This window comes from Mytilus galloprovincialis, chromosome 8 (assembly GCF_965363235.1).
Source record: "Mytilus galloprovincialis chromosome 8, xbMytGall1.hap1.1, whole genome shotgun sequence".
Lineage (NCBI taxonomy): Eukaryota > Metazoa > Mollusca > Bivalvia > Mytilida > Mytilidae > Mytilus > Mytilus galloprovincialis.
In genome coordinates, this window is record NC_134845.1 from 75,194,319 (window position 1) to 75,211,010 (window position 16,692).

Here is a 16,692-nt window from a genome sequence, read left to right on the forward strand (position 1 = left end):
AAGATTTTACTTATCTTGGCGGTACAAGCATGGCAAATAAATAATGGCAAGGAATAGCAAAGCAAATACAGTTTTCTGGCGAATACAAACAATATCGGAGGTAAAATTAATATGCAGGTTCACGAAAATAAAAGTTTACAATAAAAATGTCAATCAGTAGTGTTATAAGGAACAGGGTATTGGAGGTTCGTCTGGATCAAAAATCATCAGCAATTAAGACACTTTTATTGTAAACTTTATTAATAAACGGTAGTAAATGCAGAAACTAACGAAAGTCGATGGAAATGGGTTTGCAATCTTTTACGTAAAGACAACCATGAAAAAAGGCACAAGTGGCAACAATAAAGGATTTTAATGATAGTCTCGTGTGTAAGTATGCACACTGAAGAGGCTTGACAAAGTAGGTAAGTAAAAAATGAACAAGTGAAACTGCGAGCTACTGCTCACTGATGATACCCCCGCCGCAAGTGGATAATATTAATAGTGTAAAAATATGCAAGTGTTCGGTAAACAGGAAGTTGTCGAGTGATGAATCTGAAAACGCATCACACGGTATAGCTGACTTATATAAATCCTGAAACCAAATTTCAGAAATCCTTGTATTGTAGTTCCTGAGAAAAATGTGACGAAAATTTTCAACTTGGCTATCATGTGTAAAATCAGACAAGTGTTCGGTAAACAGGAAGTTGTCGAGTGATGAATCTGAAAACGCATCACACGGTATAGCTGACTTATATAAATCCTGAAACCAAATTTCAGAAATCCTTGTATTGTAGTTCCTGAGAAAAATGTGACGAAAATTTTCAACTTGGCTATCATGTGTAAAATCAGACAAGTGTTCGGTAAACAGGAAGTTGTCGAGTGATGAATCTGAAAACGCATCACACGGTATAGCTGACTTATATAAATCCTGAAACCAAATTTCAGAAATCCTTGTATTGTAGTTCCTGAGAAAAATGTGACGAAAATTTTCAACTTGGCTATCATGTGTAAAATCAGACAAGTGTTCGGTAAACAGGAAGTTGTCGAGTGATGAATCTGAAAACGCATCACACGGTATAGCTGACTTATATAAATCCTGAAACCAAATTTCAGAAATCCTTGTATTGTAGTTCCTGAGAAAAATGTGACGAAAATTTTCAACTTGGCTATCATGTGTAAAATCAGACAAGTGTTCGGTAAACAGGAAGTTGTCAAGTAACAAGTAAACAGGAAGTTGTCAAGTGATGAATCTGAAAACGCATCACACGGTATGGCTGACATATATAAATGTTGATACCAAATTACAGAAAGGGTGGATGTGTAGTTCATGAGAAAAATGTGACGAAAGTTTCATGGGACGGACTGACTGACGGACGGACTGATGGACGGACGGACTGATGGACTGATGGACGGACGGACTGACAGACAGAGGTAAAACAGTATACCCCCCCTTTTTTAAAGCGGGGGTATAATTAGATTGGAGACTACTTGTAGATCTAAAAAGAAAATAGTAGTCTTCAACTCTATTTTAACAAAATTCCTTATTGCACTATCTAAAAACAAAATATTAGTAGTCAACTTTTAACAAAATCCCTTCTTGCACAATCTAAAAGAAACTTGATAACAGTGGTAAACTTTTAACAAAATTCCGTATACGTGACCATTACTTGGAAATTTTAATAGGTCGATACAAAAACATTCCAAGAGAACAATTAACGTGTGTGTAAAAGTGGGAAAGATTAAGAGGATGAGGATTACCTTTTCCTTCGTTGCCAAAAAATGGTAATATTAGAATTCCCTAGTGAATGCAATTAAAATCTATTATATCCTTATTTCAACCAGCTTGAGTCAAACTCTTAACTTGAAACTATTTATGATTCCAATACAGATATTTTTTCTAATGTTGAGGGCTTTAAAATACTTTGGTACACAATTTTATTTACAGATCAGCTGAGGGCCACCTCGATCTCTGGGTGCGGGATTTTCTTGCTGCGTTGAAGACCCATTGGTGGCCTTCGTCTGTTGTCTGCTCTTTGTGCGGGTTGTTGTCTCTTTGATATGTGCCCCATTTCCATTCTCAATTTTATTGTCTATTAAGCCCCGGTCACAACAGAGCGTACGATTTTTTGTCGTGGAAGATCTATAAAATAGTTGTCGTGGCACTGTCGTGCAAAATGTCAAAAAAATATTTCGAGTGGTCACATCAGCTACGACATGTCCACGATGGTTCTACGATGGGTACACGACAGAATTTATTTTTATAATTGTACTGTCGCGGGTTTGTCGCAAGTCGGTCGTTTGATAGTCGGACGACCATCATGAGTTGTTTGGGGCTATTTTTCATGTTTTCATGTCATGGGATGCGCGTGTCAATGTCGTTTCACTATCGTGCCACTGTTGCACAACAGTCGTGGCCGGTCACTCGCGCGTTTGACTCCGGGACTACTTGTATATATGGAAGGCCCAATTTATTGCAAGCCATTTGTAGTTAAGTGTCATTATAAGTTCGGTCCAAGTAAACAATGTTTTTCGTATTAGTTTATATTATAATTGTTAAGCAAATTTAAATCAGGATGCCTCCGAGCAGGGTCAAACGTAATCGTTCTCGTGGAATAGCCATCCTCTTTAAATGGCAGACGGTATGTTTTCCAAACATTCATTCCCGCCGAATTATATTCATCTAAATAAAACGAAAATATGTTGCACGACGAACGTACCACTGTCGTACGACAGACAATCAATGTTGTGCGAGCATCGTACGAAATTTGGTATTCGTGAGACAATCGTGCGACTGTATCACGAATGTATTGGGACAGTCGTACGATTGTTTTTCTTAAAATTGTTAATGTTGGTACCAACGACAATGTGTTTATCGCACAATAGTCGCACGATTGTGGTAAGACACTCTCACGACAGCTACAAGACAATGACAGTGCAAAAAATCGTAGTGCAAAAAAGGTGAATGTCCAATTTTCGTCCCACGACACAAGACAGCGCCACGATGCTCAAAATATCGTGGGACTTTGTCGTACGACGATCACAGATGACCCGCGATTTGACCAAATTTTTTGTCGGGGCGCTGCATAGATGTGTTGTGGCTTCGTTGTGACCAGGGCTTTAGTTAGAGTTACGAAAATGAGGTCCACCTTTATAATGATCCGGGTCAAATGTCTATACACTTATTATTTTGACTTATATACTAAAAGTATTATAACTTGACTTGTTTAGAACTTTTTGCATGTGTTTGTACAATGATGTGATATAGAAATTTACCGTCTTTACCAATTTTTTTTCAATGTTCCTAATCATTTATAATAATCTTACGGTGTCCAAATATGGGTTTGTGCACAAAAATCGCTGAAACTAGAAAATTTCTTAAATTATTTCAGTATACGGATTTTTAAAAAAGAAGTAAAATTACAAGTACACTGAACACCGAGGAAAAATCAAAACGGAAAATCCCTAATTAAATGGCAAAATCAAATGATAAAACACATCAAACGAATGAACAACAACTGTCATATTCCTAACTTGGTACACTGAGGCATTTTGAAATGTAGAAAATGGTGGATTGCAATGGCAGATCCAGAAATTTTCATAAGCTGGGGCCCACTGACTGCCTAAGAGGGGGCCATCTCCGGTCATGCTTTTAAGTGATTCCCTATATATAATCAACCAAATTTTCCCCTGTCCCCCTCTAAATCCGCATCCTGATAAAACCTGGTTTTATAGCGCTAAACCTCTCACTTTTCATAAGTTGAAATTGTTTGGTTTAAAAGTGCATTTTTTTTAAAACATCGATAATAATAATCATATATATTCCAATATAATCAACCAGTCTATTTATATTACATTCATTTATTAAACGGTTTTAAATATTTGCATCATTTATTATTTTTAATTTATGATAGCAATGTGCGGTTTACTATCCATCATATCCCAGGTATACTGCAAAAATATGATTTTCCCTTTAGGACTTTCAGTATGCGGATATTAAAGTGAACTGCAAACAAGTTAGATATACAGTTCCCAGAACAAATTAATATTGATGCAAATGTTAAATCTTTACTACTGTAAAACATATAGACTGGACATGCGAGGGAAAAAAATGGATATTTGTTTTTTAAATTTGCTTTTATAAAAACGACAAAGTTATCGTTATTACATGTGGTTGTTGTACACCCTGAGATTCTCCCTAACAAAAGGTTATCGCCATTTTGTCAACTTTACCGTAATGTTGTCTTTCACAATCCGATTTGATTCGTAATTTATCTTTTGAGTTTAAATTCTAGAACACGAACCGGTTCCTTGACGCCTTGACAAACAGAAACACAATTCCAGCTTGTTCAAAATGGCAAAAAGAGTTGCAATTGTAAGTCTGCATGATAACTGAGATTGCTATAGCCAGAGACATATAATACAAATGTATTATATTTCTCTGCTGTAGCAGATAGGGGAAGCACTAATGACACTACAAAACATTATATTTTGTATACATCATGTACATAATGTTTTTTTTATATTATGCATTTTTATATTTTTGAGGATGAGCGAGTCAGGTGAGTGGGTGTGTTCATATGCTTTATTACATTATTGTTTTGGGGAAGGTTAACTTTCTGTTTGTAAGACCCGTCACGGCCAGGCTGGGAAACTGGATAGGCAAATGCTCACATTAAATCTGTATCGATACAGTGTGTTAAATGTCTTCCTTTTTACACCATAACCCATGGTGGTGCTCCTACTAAAGGAGGGAGATACAGAACATACATACATACAGGACGATACACCTTATGGCTAATCCCGGCTGACCTGGCCGCTTGAACTATTGACGCATACAACAATCACTTTTCCATTGTGGCATCAGATATTTTGTTTTGTGATGTCAAAAATGTACGGGAAGCTGTGTGATATCCAGTAATGGCGAACAAATAGCGATAAGGTGTATTGCCCAGATAGTGATTTCATTACAATTTGGAATAACTTGTGAATATGTTGACATTTTTTAAAACTAATCCGTTAAGGGAACACAGCTAGCTGTGTGTGCTCCAACGTTGGAGGATTAACATAAAGAAGAAGAAGAGACAGGACGGTTGACCGGACGACAAATACATACTCATAACTTTTTTGTTATTCGGTAGATTTGTTTAATATTTGTAGACCTTAAAGATATTAAAATATATTTTATGAAAATCAAACAAAATAAGTGAAAAAAACATTTTTGAGCAAATAAAGTTGACCGGACGGTATTCACGCTCGCCGTTATACACTATTTTTCCAATACCAGTGTATCTAACTTAAGGCTGAATTGAAATAATGAACATAATTAAATCATAATGCTAAATTTAAATAGTCAAAATTTTACTTGAAAAATTAAGATGGATATAATGATTGATATTCAAAAAAGAATGTTGTTCCTCAAATTACCATAGAAAAATCAGTCTGCTTGGTTCATTTTTCCTCTTAACCATGTGTTAACCATGCATACCCGTGATGATGTTCATTTGAAGCAATTTTACCAGCTGTTGTCAATTATATATAAGTCTTATTTACAAACTGACAAAGATGCTGTACATTCAGTGCTATACATGTACATTTTGATAAAACAAATCTGTGAGGCCAGTTTTTCATGCTTTCTCAATTTTACCCCTCAGGAGTCCTGACCAAATTGAATCATGAAATATTTGCCACTTGACTTTAAAGAACAAATGGTCAGGCAATCTTTATATATTGCTCTTTTAACTTTCTCATTTCTTAATGGACTTTCACCAATCTTATCAACATTTCCTGCCTAAAGAGTTTCACAGCCTCCAAACATTTTCATGATCCAAAAGACAGGAAAAAAGAGACAATTTAAGTTAAAAAATTAATAGAGTTATTCCTCTTTGTTCCTCTCTCCTATCATGTACATATATACATATTTTTTTTTATAAATTATAATCATGTTTCAATATTTGTTTTAAATCAAATTTAATTAGTAACAATCAGTATGTATGTTAAATTGCATGTGTTGTTTGTGTGGATATTGTATGATCTTTGTTATTTGTGTTGATTTATATGCTGTTTATGCCCATATGGGCCAGCCTTTGATCAGGAATAAAGATATTTGATTTGACCTCAAAGGTAATGAGCCACTTGTTTCAGATTTTTTTTTATATGTACAATAATATAAGTTGTTATATTAAGGTACATAAAATCAAATTCTGAGACATGAAGTGCCTGTGGTAATGAGGGCATTGATTGGGATTTATAGAATAAAGACAAAATGGACGTAAATAAAAAGAATAGAAACTAATGAGGTACTAAAATATAAAGAAAAGAGAATAATTGGCAAAAAGATTAAAAGGATAAAGAGTGATGGGCAAAAATTATAAAAAAAAGAAGAGAAAAATTACCTGAAAAAGAAATATATACATGATACATGTATATATGTTGTGTACAAGTTATCATTTTGTACAAATTATAATTTGTACACAAAAATTGTACAAATTGTAATTTGTACACAAAAATTGTACAAATTATAATTTGTATTTTGACTTTGTACAAATTGTAATTTGTCTTATCCCCTGATATCAATTACCTACCTGTTCTTTCATAGATTTATTCACTTCTTATTTTGTATATATGCATATATGGTAGGGGACATAACTCATAACCTGTAACGAAATAGAATTTCCTTCCTAATATAAGTTCCAACTGAAGAAATATTCTGTAATCTTATTTCCATTAGAACAAATATGACAGATTTGTTTCTTACAGAATAAAGGATGTAGAATATTTGTTCCAACATTGTTTAAAGTTTCCAGGTGAACTTCAGTTGCGGATCCAGAAATTTTCACAAGTGGGGACCAACTGACTGCCTAAGAGGCATGCTATGGTCATTCTGTAGTGATTCCCTTGGCGCTCTCTCTAAATCCGCCTCTGAACTTCTGTCAGAACAAATAAACATTGATAAACCAACACAATATATAATCTTTCAGATTTAGTACAGTTTTTCATTGGGAACATGCACCTACATGTATATAGTTTGTTCAATTTTAATTAAAAGTTATGCTACAAATGTCTATACATCTCCAATCTAGATGAACTGACAACTAAATCGTAAATTAATTAAACCAATATTTATATCATTTATACAGGTGACTGGAGCCAACAAAGGGATAGGTTATGCTGTAGTTCAGGCACTATGTAAACAGTTTGATGGTGATGTTCTCCTAACAGGTAAGAAAGCTGAGCATGAATAAATGAATAAATTATAAATAATGAATAAATTATAAGTAATGAATAAATGATTTACACAATGTTGTTCAACTCCTGAAAATACTGTATGCAAAAGGTCTACTATAATTGGTGTATGGAATGATTGTGAGGTGTACATATCCCACTGGCAGGTGTCATCTGACTTTGACCTCATTTTCATCATGTTTATGGTACTGTGGTTAAAGTTTTTGTGCTTTGTTTGTTTTTCTTATCATGCTTATACTGTATGAAATAGATCATCTATGTTTATTGTAAGAAAATATTTTATGATGTACATGTCTGTGAGGCAGGCATGTTTAATATGACCTTGACCTCATTCTAATGATTCATTGCCTAGTGTTAAGTTTGTGTTTTTATGCCCCATTTATGGGCATTACGTTTCTGGTCTGTGCGTGCGTTTATCCATCCCTCTGTCTGTTCGTCCGTCTGTTCATTTGTCCGTTCGTCTGTCCCGCTTCAGGGTAAAGTTTTTGGTCGAGTTAGTCTTTGATGAAGTTGAAGTTCAATCTACTAGAAACTTAGTGCACATGTTCCTTATAACTCTTTTTAATTTTAATGCCAAATAAGAGATTTGTCCCCATTTTCTAAAAATAGAACATAGGGGTAAAATGCAGTTTTTGGCTTATAACTCAAAAACCAAAGCATTTAGAGCAAATCTGACACGAGGGTAAAATTGTTAATCAGGTAAAGATCTATCTGCCCTGAAATTTTCAGATGAATCAGACAACCCGTTGGGTTGCTGCCCCTAAATTGGTAATATTAAGGAAATTTTACTGTTTTTGGTTATTATCTTGAATATTATTATAGATAGAGATAAACTGTAAACAGCAATAATGTTCAGCAAAGTAAGATTTACAAATAAGTCAACATGACCGAAATGGTCAGTTGACCCCCTTAGGAGTTATTGCCCTTTATAGTCAATTTTTAACCATTTTTCGTAAATCTTAGTAATCTTTTACAAAAATCTTCTCCTCTAAAACTACTGGGCCAAATTAATCCAAACTTGTCCACAATCATCATTGGGGTATCTAGTTTACAAAATGTGTGGCGTGACCCTGCCAACCAACCAAGATAGCCGCCATGGCTAAAAATAGAACATAGGGGTAAAATGCAGTTTTTGGCTTATAACTAAAAAACCAAAGCATTTAGAGCAAATCTGACATGGGGTAGAATTGTTTAACAGGTGAAGATCTATCTGCCCTGAAATTTTCAGATGATTGGACAACCCGTTGTTTGGTTGCTGCCCCTGAATTAGTAATTTTAAGGAAATTTTGCCTTTTTGCTTATTATCTTGAATATTATTATAGATAGAGATAAACTGTAAACAGCAATGATGTTCAGCAAAGTAAGATTTACAAATAAGTCAACGTGACCAAAATGGTCAGTTGACCCCTTTAGAAGTCATTGCCCTTTATAGTAAATTTTTAACCATTTTTCGTAAATCTTAGTAATCTTTTACAAAAATCTTCTCCTCTGAAACTACTGGGCCAAATAAATCCAAACTTGGCCTCAATCATCATTGGGGTATCTAGTTTGAAAAATGTGTGGCGTGACCCTGCCAACCAACCAAGATGGCCACCATGGCTAAAAATAGAACAGAGGGGTAAAATGTAGATTTGGCTTATAACTCTAAAACCAAAGCATTTAGAGCAAATCTGACAAAAGGGTAAAATAATCTATTAGGTCAAGATCTATCTGCCCTGAAATTTTCAGACAAATCGGACAACCTATTGTTTGGTTGCTGCCCCTGAATTAGTAATTTTAAGTAAATTTTGCAGTTTTTGCTTATTATCTTGAATATTATTATAGATAGAGATAAACTGTAAACATCAATAAAGTTCAGCAAAGTGAGATCTACAAATAGGTCAACACTACCAAAATTGTCAGTTGACTCCTTAAGGAGTTATTGCCCTTTATAGTCAATTTACAAAATATTTTCCTCTGTTACAAATGGGCCAAGTTCATTGTAGATAGAGATATTTGTAAGTAGCAAGAACGTTCAGTAAAGTAAGAACTTCAACAACATCACCATCTGACACCAAAACACAATTTTGTCATGAATCCATCTGTGTCCCTTGTTTAATATGGACAAACACCAAGGTGAGCGACACAGGCTCTTTAGAGCCTCTAGTTATAGATAGAGATAAACTTTAAACAGCAATAATGTACAGCAAAGTAAGATTTACAAATAAGTCAACATGACTGAAATGGTCAATTGACCCCCTAAGGAGTTATTGTCCTTTATAGTCAATTTTTAACAATTTTCATAAAATTTGTAAATTTTTACTAACATTTTCCACTGAAACTACTGGGTCAAGTTCATTATAGATAGAGATAACTGTAAGCAGCAAGAATGTTCAGTAAAGTAAGACGTACAAACACATCACCATCACCAAAACACAATTTTGTCAGGAATCCATCTGCTTCCTTTGTTTAATATTCACATAGACCAAGGTGAGCGACACAGGCTCTTTAGAGCCTCTAGTTATGGTTCATTGATCAATTTTAAGTTTTCCTGGTTAAGTTGTTTCTTAGATGCAATAGGTCAACTACATGTAAATTTAAAGCATATTTGGTGTATGAAATGATTGTAGGTGTATATGTATTTCTGGTTTTGTTTATCTGACCTTTGACCTCATTTTCTTTGATTATGTTAAGTTTATGTGATAGTTGTAGCAAAAGTTTATATTTAGAACTCTCAACATTATATCAATGATTAGTAAAATAGGCGAGGCATTTCAGCGTGTGCACTCTTGTCTAAGATATTAATAAAAAGTTTTAAAAACCTAAATTTTGTTTTTAAGTTATTGCCTTTTATACCTTGGATATACAAAACCTGCAATGCAGAGGACATGGGAACTCTGTGCTTTTATTCATTATTCATTAGATTTTAAACAAATAATTATAGGACGAAGTGAGGAGAGATGTAAGGCTGCTGTTGCAGAGCTGCAGAAGCAAGGGATGTCACCTAAATATCATCAAATGGACCTTGATGATCAAACTTCCATTAACAAGCTAAGGGACTTTGTTAAAGAACAATATGGTGGAATTGATGTTCTTGTAAACAATGCTGGTATTGCATTCAAGGTAAAACAATGGTAGAAATTTTTTTACTAGTAGATCAATGATTTATTTTGCCTTGCTGATATGATATAAACGAAAAAGCAAATACGAGACTAGAAGGCTGCTATTGGAATGCTGATACAGGTTTCTAATGCAAATTGAAGTGCTTAATTTAGCTGTCCCATTTAAAATCTTAATTAGCTCTCACATGCAAAATCTGTATCAACCCATAAATGCTAAATCTGTAAACAATGGTAAAGGCCCTCACATGCAAAATCTATTTATGCTATCACATGCAAAATTTGTATCAGCCTTCACATGCAAATCCACATCAGCTGTAAAATCAATATCTGCATCAGCCCTCACATGCAAAATTAGTAAATGCCCTCATGTACAAATTCTGTATGGCTCACATGCAAATTTTGTATCAGCTCTCAATGATGTGCAAAATCTCTTTACAACCTGATATGCATATATCTGTATCAGCCCTCAAAAGCATAATCTGCTTCAGTATCATGGGCAAAATCATTATAAGCCCTCATGTGCAAAATTATTCAATTATATTCAAATAATACCCCCTGTAGCCCCAATATTATCATTTTATATTGCAGGCAGCGTCAACAGCACCATTCAGTGAACAAGCAACAGTGTCATGTGCTACAAACTTCTTTGGTACACTGAATGTGTGTAACACACTTTTCCCTCTACTGAGACCACATGCTAGGTAAGTCATTGAGTGTCATGTGCTACAAACTTCTATGGTACACTGAATGTGTGTAACACACTTTTCCCTCTACTGAGGCCTCGTGCTAGGTAAGTCATTGAGTGTCATGTGCTTAGTACAAACTTCTATGGTACACTGAATGTGTGTAACACACTTTTCCCTCTACTGAGACCACATGCTAGGTAAGTCATTGAGTGTCATGTGCTACAAACTTCTATGGTACACGGAATGTGTGTAACACACTTTTCCCTCTACTGAGGCCTCGTGCTAGGTAAGTCATTGAGTGTCATGTGCTTAGTACAAACTTCTATGGTACACTGAATGTGTGTAACACTTTTCCCTCTACTGAGGCCTCATGCTAGGTAAGTCATCCTGTGTAATGTGCTACAAACTTCTTTGGTACTCTGAATGTGTGTAACACACTTCCCTCTACTGAGGCCACATGCTAGGTAAGTCATTGAGTGTCATGTGCTACAAACTTCTATGATAATTTGAATGTGTGTAACACACTTTTCCCTCTACTGAGGCCTCATGCTAGGTAAGTCATTGAGTGTCATGTGCTGAGTACAAACTTCTATGGTACACTGAATGTGTGTAACACTTTTCCCTCTACTGAGGCCTCATGCTAGGTAAGTCATCCTGTGTAATGTGCTACAAACTTCTTTGTTACTCTGAATGTGTGTAACACACTTCCCTCTACTGAGACCACATGCTAGGTAAGTCATTGAGTGTCATGTGCTACAAACTTCTATGATAATTTGAATGTGTGTAACACACTTTTCCCTCTACTGAGGCCTCATGCTAGGCAAGTCATCCTGTGTAATGTGCTACAAACTTCTATGGTACACTGAATGTATGTAACACACTTTTCCCTCTACTGAGGCCTCGTGCTAGGTAAGTCATTGAGTGTCATGTGCTACAAACTTCTATGGTACACTGAATGTGTGTAACACACTTTTCCCTCTACCGAGGCCTCGTGCTAGGTAAGTCATTGAGTGTCATGTGCTACAAACTTCTATGATACTCTGAATGTGTGTAACACACTTTTCCCTCTACTGAGGCATCATGCTAGATAAGTCATCCTGTGTAATGTGCTACAGACTTCTTTGGTACTCTGAATGTGTGTAACACACTTTTCCCCCCTACTTAGGCCTCATGCTAGGTAAGTCATCCAGTGTCATGTGCTACAAACTTCTATGGTACACTGAATGTGTGTAACACACTTTTCCCTCTACTGTGGCCTCGTGCTAGGTAAGTCATTGAGTGTCATGTGCTACAAACTTCTATGGTACACTGAATGTGTGTAACACACTTTTCCCTCTACTGAGGCCTCGTGCTAGGTAAGTCATCCTGTGTCATGTGCTACAAACTTCTATGGTACACTGAATGTGTGTAACACACTTTTCCCTCTACTGAGGCCTCGTGCTAGGTAAGTCATTGAGTGTCATGTGCTACAAACTTCTTTGGTACTCTGAATGTGTGTAACACTCTTTTCCCTCTACTGAGGCCTCGTGGTAGGTAAGTCATTGAGTGTCATGTGCTACAAACTTCTTTGGTACTCTGAATGTGTGTATTAACACACTTTTCCCTCTACTGAGGCCTCATGCTAGGTGATTCATTGAGTGTCATGTGCTACAAATTTCTATGGTACCCTGAATGTATGTAACACACTTTTCCCTCTACTGAGGCCTTGTGCTAGGTAAGGCATCCAGTGTCATGTGCTACAAACTTCTTTGGTACACTGAATGTGTGTAACACACTTTTCCCTCTACTGAGACCACATGCTAGGTAAGTCATTGAGTGTCATGTGCTACAAACTTCTATGGTACACTGAATGTGTGTAACACACTTTTCCCTCTACTGAGGCCTCGTGCTAGGTAAGTCATTGAGTGTCATGTGCTTAGTACAAACTTCTATGGTACACTGAATGTGTGTAACACACTTTTCCCTCTACTGAGACCACATGCTAGGTAAGTCATTGAGTGTCATGTGCTACAAACTTCTATGGTACACGGAATGTGTGTAACACACTTTTCCCGCTACTGAGGCCTCGTGCTAGGTAAGTCATTGAGTGTCATGTGCTTAGTACAAACTTCTATGGTACACTGAATGTGTGTAACATTTTTCCCTCTACCGAGGCCTCATGCTAGGTAAGTCATCCTGTGTAATGTGCTACAAACTTCTTTGGTACTCTGAATGTGTGTAACACACTTCCCTCTACTGAGGTCACATGCTAGGTAAGTCATTGAGTGTCATGTGCTACAAACTTCTATGATAATTTGAATGTGTGTAACACACTTTTCCCTCTACTGAGGCCTCATGCTAGGTAAGTCATTGAGTGTCATGTGCTGAGTACAAACTTCTATGGTACACTGAATGTGTGTAACACTTTTCCCTCTACTGAGGCCTCATGCTAGGTAAGTCATCCTGTGTAATGTGCTACAAACTTCTTTGGTACTCTGAATGTGTGTAACACACTTCCCTCTACTGAGGCCACATGCTAGGTAAGTCATTGAGTGTCATGTGCTACAAACTTCTATGATAATTTGAATGTGTGTAACACACTTTTCCCTCTACTGAGGCCTCATGCTAGGCAAGTCATCCTGTGTAATGTGCTACAAACTTCTATGGTACACTGAATGTATGTAACACACTTTTCCCTCTACTGAGGCCTCGTGCTAGGTAAGTCATTGAGTGTCATGTGCTACAAACTTCTATGGTACACTGAATGTGTGTAACACACTTTTCCCTCTACCGAGGCCTCGTGCTAGGTAAGTCATTGAGTGTCATGTGCTACAAACTTCTATGATACTCTGAATGTGTGTAACACACTTTTCCCTCTACTGAGGCCTCATGCTAGATAAGTCATCCTGTGTAATGTGCTACAGACTTCTTTGGTACTCTGAATGTGTGTAACACACTTTTCCCCCCTACTTAGGCCTCATGCTAGGTAAGTCATCCAGTGTCATGTGCTACAAACTTCTATGGTACACTGAATGTGTGTAACACACTTTTCCCTCTACTGTGGCCTCGTGCTAGGTAAGTCATTGAGTGTCATGTGCTACAAACTTCTATGGTACACTGAATGTGTGTAACATTTTTCCCTCTACCGAGGCCTCATGCTAGGTAAGTCATCCTGTGTAATGTGCTACAAACTTCTTTGGTACTCTGAATGTGTGTAACACACTTCCCTCTACTGAGGCCACATGCTAGGTAAGTCATTGAGTGTCATGTGCTACAAACTTCTATGATAATTTGAATGTGTGTAACACACTTTTCCCTCTACTGAGGCCTCATGCTAGGTAAGTCATTGAGTGTCATGTGCTGAGTACAAACTTCTATGGTACACTGAATGTGTGTAACACTTTTCCCTCTACTGAGGCCTCATGCTAGGTAAGTCATCCTGTGTAATGTGCTACAAACTTCTTTGGTACTCTGAATGTGTGTAACACACTTCCCTCTACTGAGGCCACATGCTAGGTAAGTCATTGAGTGTCATGTGCTACAAACTTCTATGATAATTTGAATGTGTGTAACACACTTTTCCCTCTACTGAGGCCTCATGCTAGGCAAGTCATCCTGTGTAATGTGCTACAAACTTCTATGGTACACTGAATGTATGTAACACACTTTTCCCTCTACTGAGGCCTCGTGCTAGGTAAGTCATTGAGTGTCATGTGCTACAAACTTCTATGGTACACTGAATGTGTGTAACACACTTTTCCCTCTACCGAGGCCTCGTGCTAGGTAAGTCATTGAGTGTCATGTGCTACAAACTTCTATGATACTCTGAATGTGTGTAACACACTTTTCCCTCTACTGAGGCCTCATGCTAGATAAGTCATCCTGTGTAATGTGCTACAGACTTCTTTGGTACTCTGAATGTGTGTAACACACTTTTCCCCCCTACTTAGGCCTCATGCTAGGTAAGTCATCCAGTGTCATGTGCTACAAACTTCTATGGTACACTGAATGTGTGTAACACACTTTTCCCTCTACTGTGGCCTCGTGCTAGGTAAGTCATTGAGTGTCATGTGCTACAAACTTCTATGGTACACTGAATGTGTGTAACACACTTTTCCCTCTACTGAGGCCTCGTGCTAGGTAAGTCATCCTGTGTCATGTGCTACAAACTTCTATGGTACACTGAATGTGTGTAACACACTTTTCCCTCTACTGAGGCCTCGTGCTAGGTAAGTCATTGAGTGTCATGTGCTACAAACTTCTTTGGTACTCTGAATGTGTGTAACACTCTTTTCTCTCTACTGAGGCCTCGTGGTAGGTAAGTCATTGAGTGTCATGTGCTACAAACTTCTTTGGTACTCTGAATGTGTGTATTAACACACTTTTCCCTCTACTGAGGCCTCATGCTAGGTGATTCATTGAGTGTCATGTGCTACAAATTTCTATGGTACCCTGAATGTATGTAACACACTTTTCCCTCTACTGAGGCCTTGTGCTAGGTAAGGCATCCAGTGTCATGTGCTACAAACTTTTTTGGTACTCTGAATGTGTGTAACACACTTTTCCCTCTACTGAGGCAACAAGCTAGGTAAGTCATTGAGTGTCATGTGCTACAAATTTCCATGGTACACTGAATGTATGTAACACACTTTTCCCTCTACTGAGGCCTCGTGCTAGGTAAGGCATCCAGTGTCATGTGCTATAAACTTCTTCGGTACTTTGAATGTGTGTAACACACTTTTCCCTCTACTGAGTCCTCGTGCTAGGTAAGACATCCAGTGTCCTGTGCTTCAAACTTCTATGATACTCTGGATGGGTGTAACACACTTTTCCCTTTACTGAGGCCAAATGCTAGTTAAGTCATTCAGTGTAATGTGCTACAAACTTCTTTGGTACTCTGAATGGTGCTCAGATGTAAAATTTTGTCCTAATTTTTTAAAGTTATAATCTCTGTCCTGCCTTTTTATTATGTAACTGATTTTGAATATACTAGTATTTAAGACATAATGTATATAACAATGGAAATAACCATAGTTTTTTTGGATGACCTACTTTTCTATGATTATAGTTTTTTCATAGGAGGATTCATATTGTCCAAACATATCTTAGATTGTAAATGTTTAATAGCTATATTCATATATAGATAACTGTTTATTTTTTTATCTGTTCTCTTTTTTTCAGGGGTAGTTTGATTTCAGACTTTTAAATTTGCTTGATGAAGTTAGATAAGGAAAGATTAAAGTTTTCCATATTAGCGATGATTTATATTTGGCATTATTATAATACATGTACTCCCAAAAGTTGCGAAAATAAATCGCACATGAAATTAAGTTTGTTTACAGTATTTGAATTTCACAGAAAAACAAATCCTTTCTTAGATATAAGAAGTTGTGATATGAATACTAATGAGACAACTTAACATCCAAATCACAGTTTGTAAAAGTAAACCATTATAGGTCAAAGTATAGCCAATAGCACGGAGCCTTGGCTCACCCTGAACAGCAAGCTATAAAGGGCCCTAAAAATACTGGTGTAAATGAATTCAAACAGGAAACTAACGGTTTAATATATATATATAAAAATTGAGAAGCAACAAACCACGCCAACAAATGACAACCACTCAACGTCAGTTTAGTTTATCTATAGGTCACAGGAAGCGTGAAAATACAATAAAAAAACATATATTCTTCAATTTATTGATT

The 16,692-nt window shown here is 36.6% G+C and overlaps 1 protein-coding gene across 1 annotated transcript in view; it reads left to right on the forward strand.

Annotated features, from left to right (window-relative positions):
• Positions 1-16,692, forward strand: part of LOC143043775 (uncharacterized) — a 30,971-nt gene that overhangs the window by 8,564 nt on the left and 5,715 nt on the right. The window contains exons 9-12 of the mRNA XM_076215953.1: positions 4,296-4,354; positions 7,119-7,200; positions 10,148-10,326; positions 10,914-11,026. Coding sequence (XP_076072068.1) covers positions 4,296-4,354; positions 7,119-7,200; positions 10,148-10,326; positions 10,914-11,026 — 433 coding nt within the window. The remainder of the gene's footprint in view (positions 1-4,295; positions 4,355-7,118; positions 7,201-10,147; positions 10,327-10,913; positions 11,027-16,692) is intronic.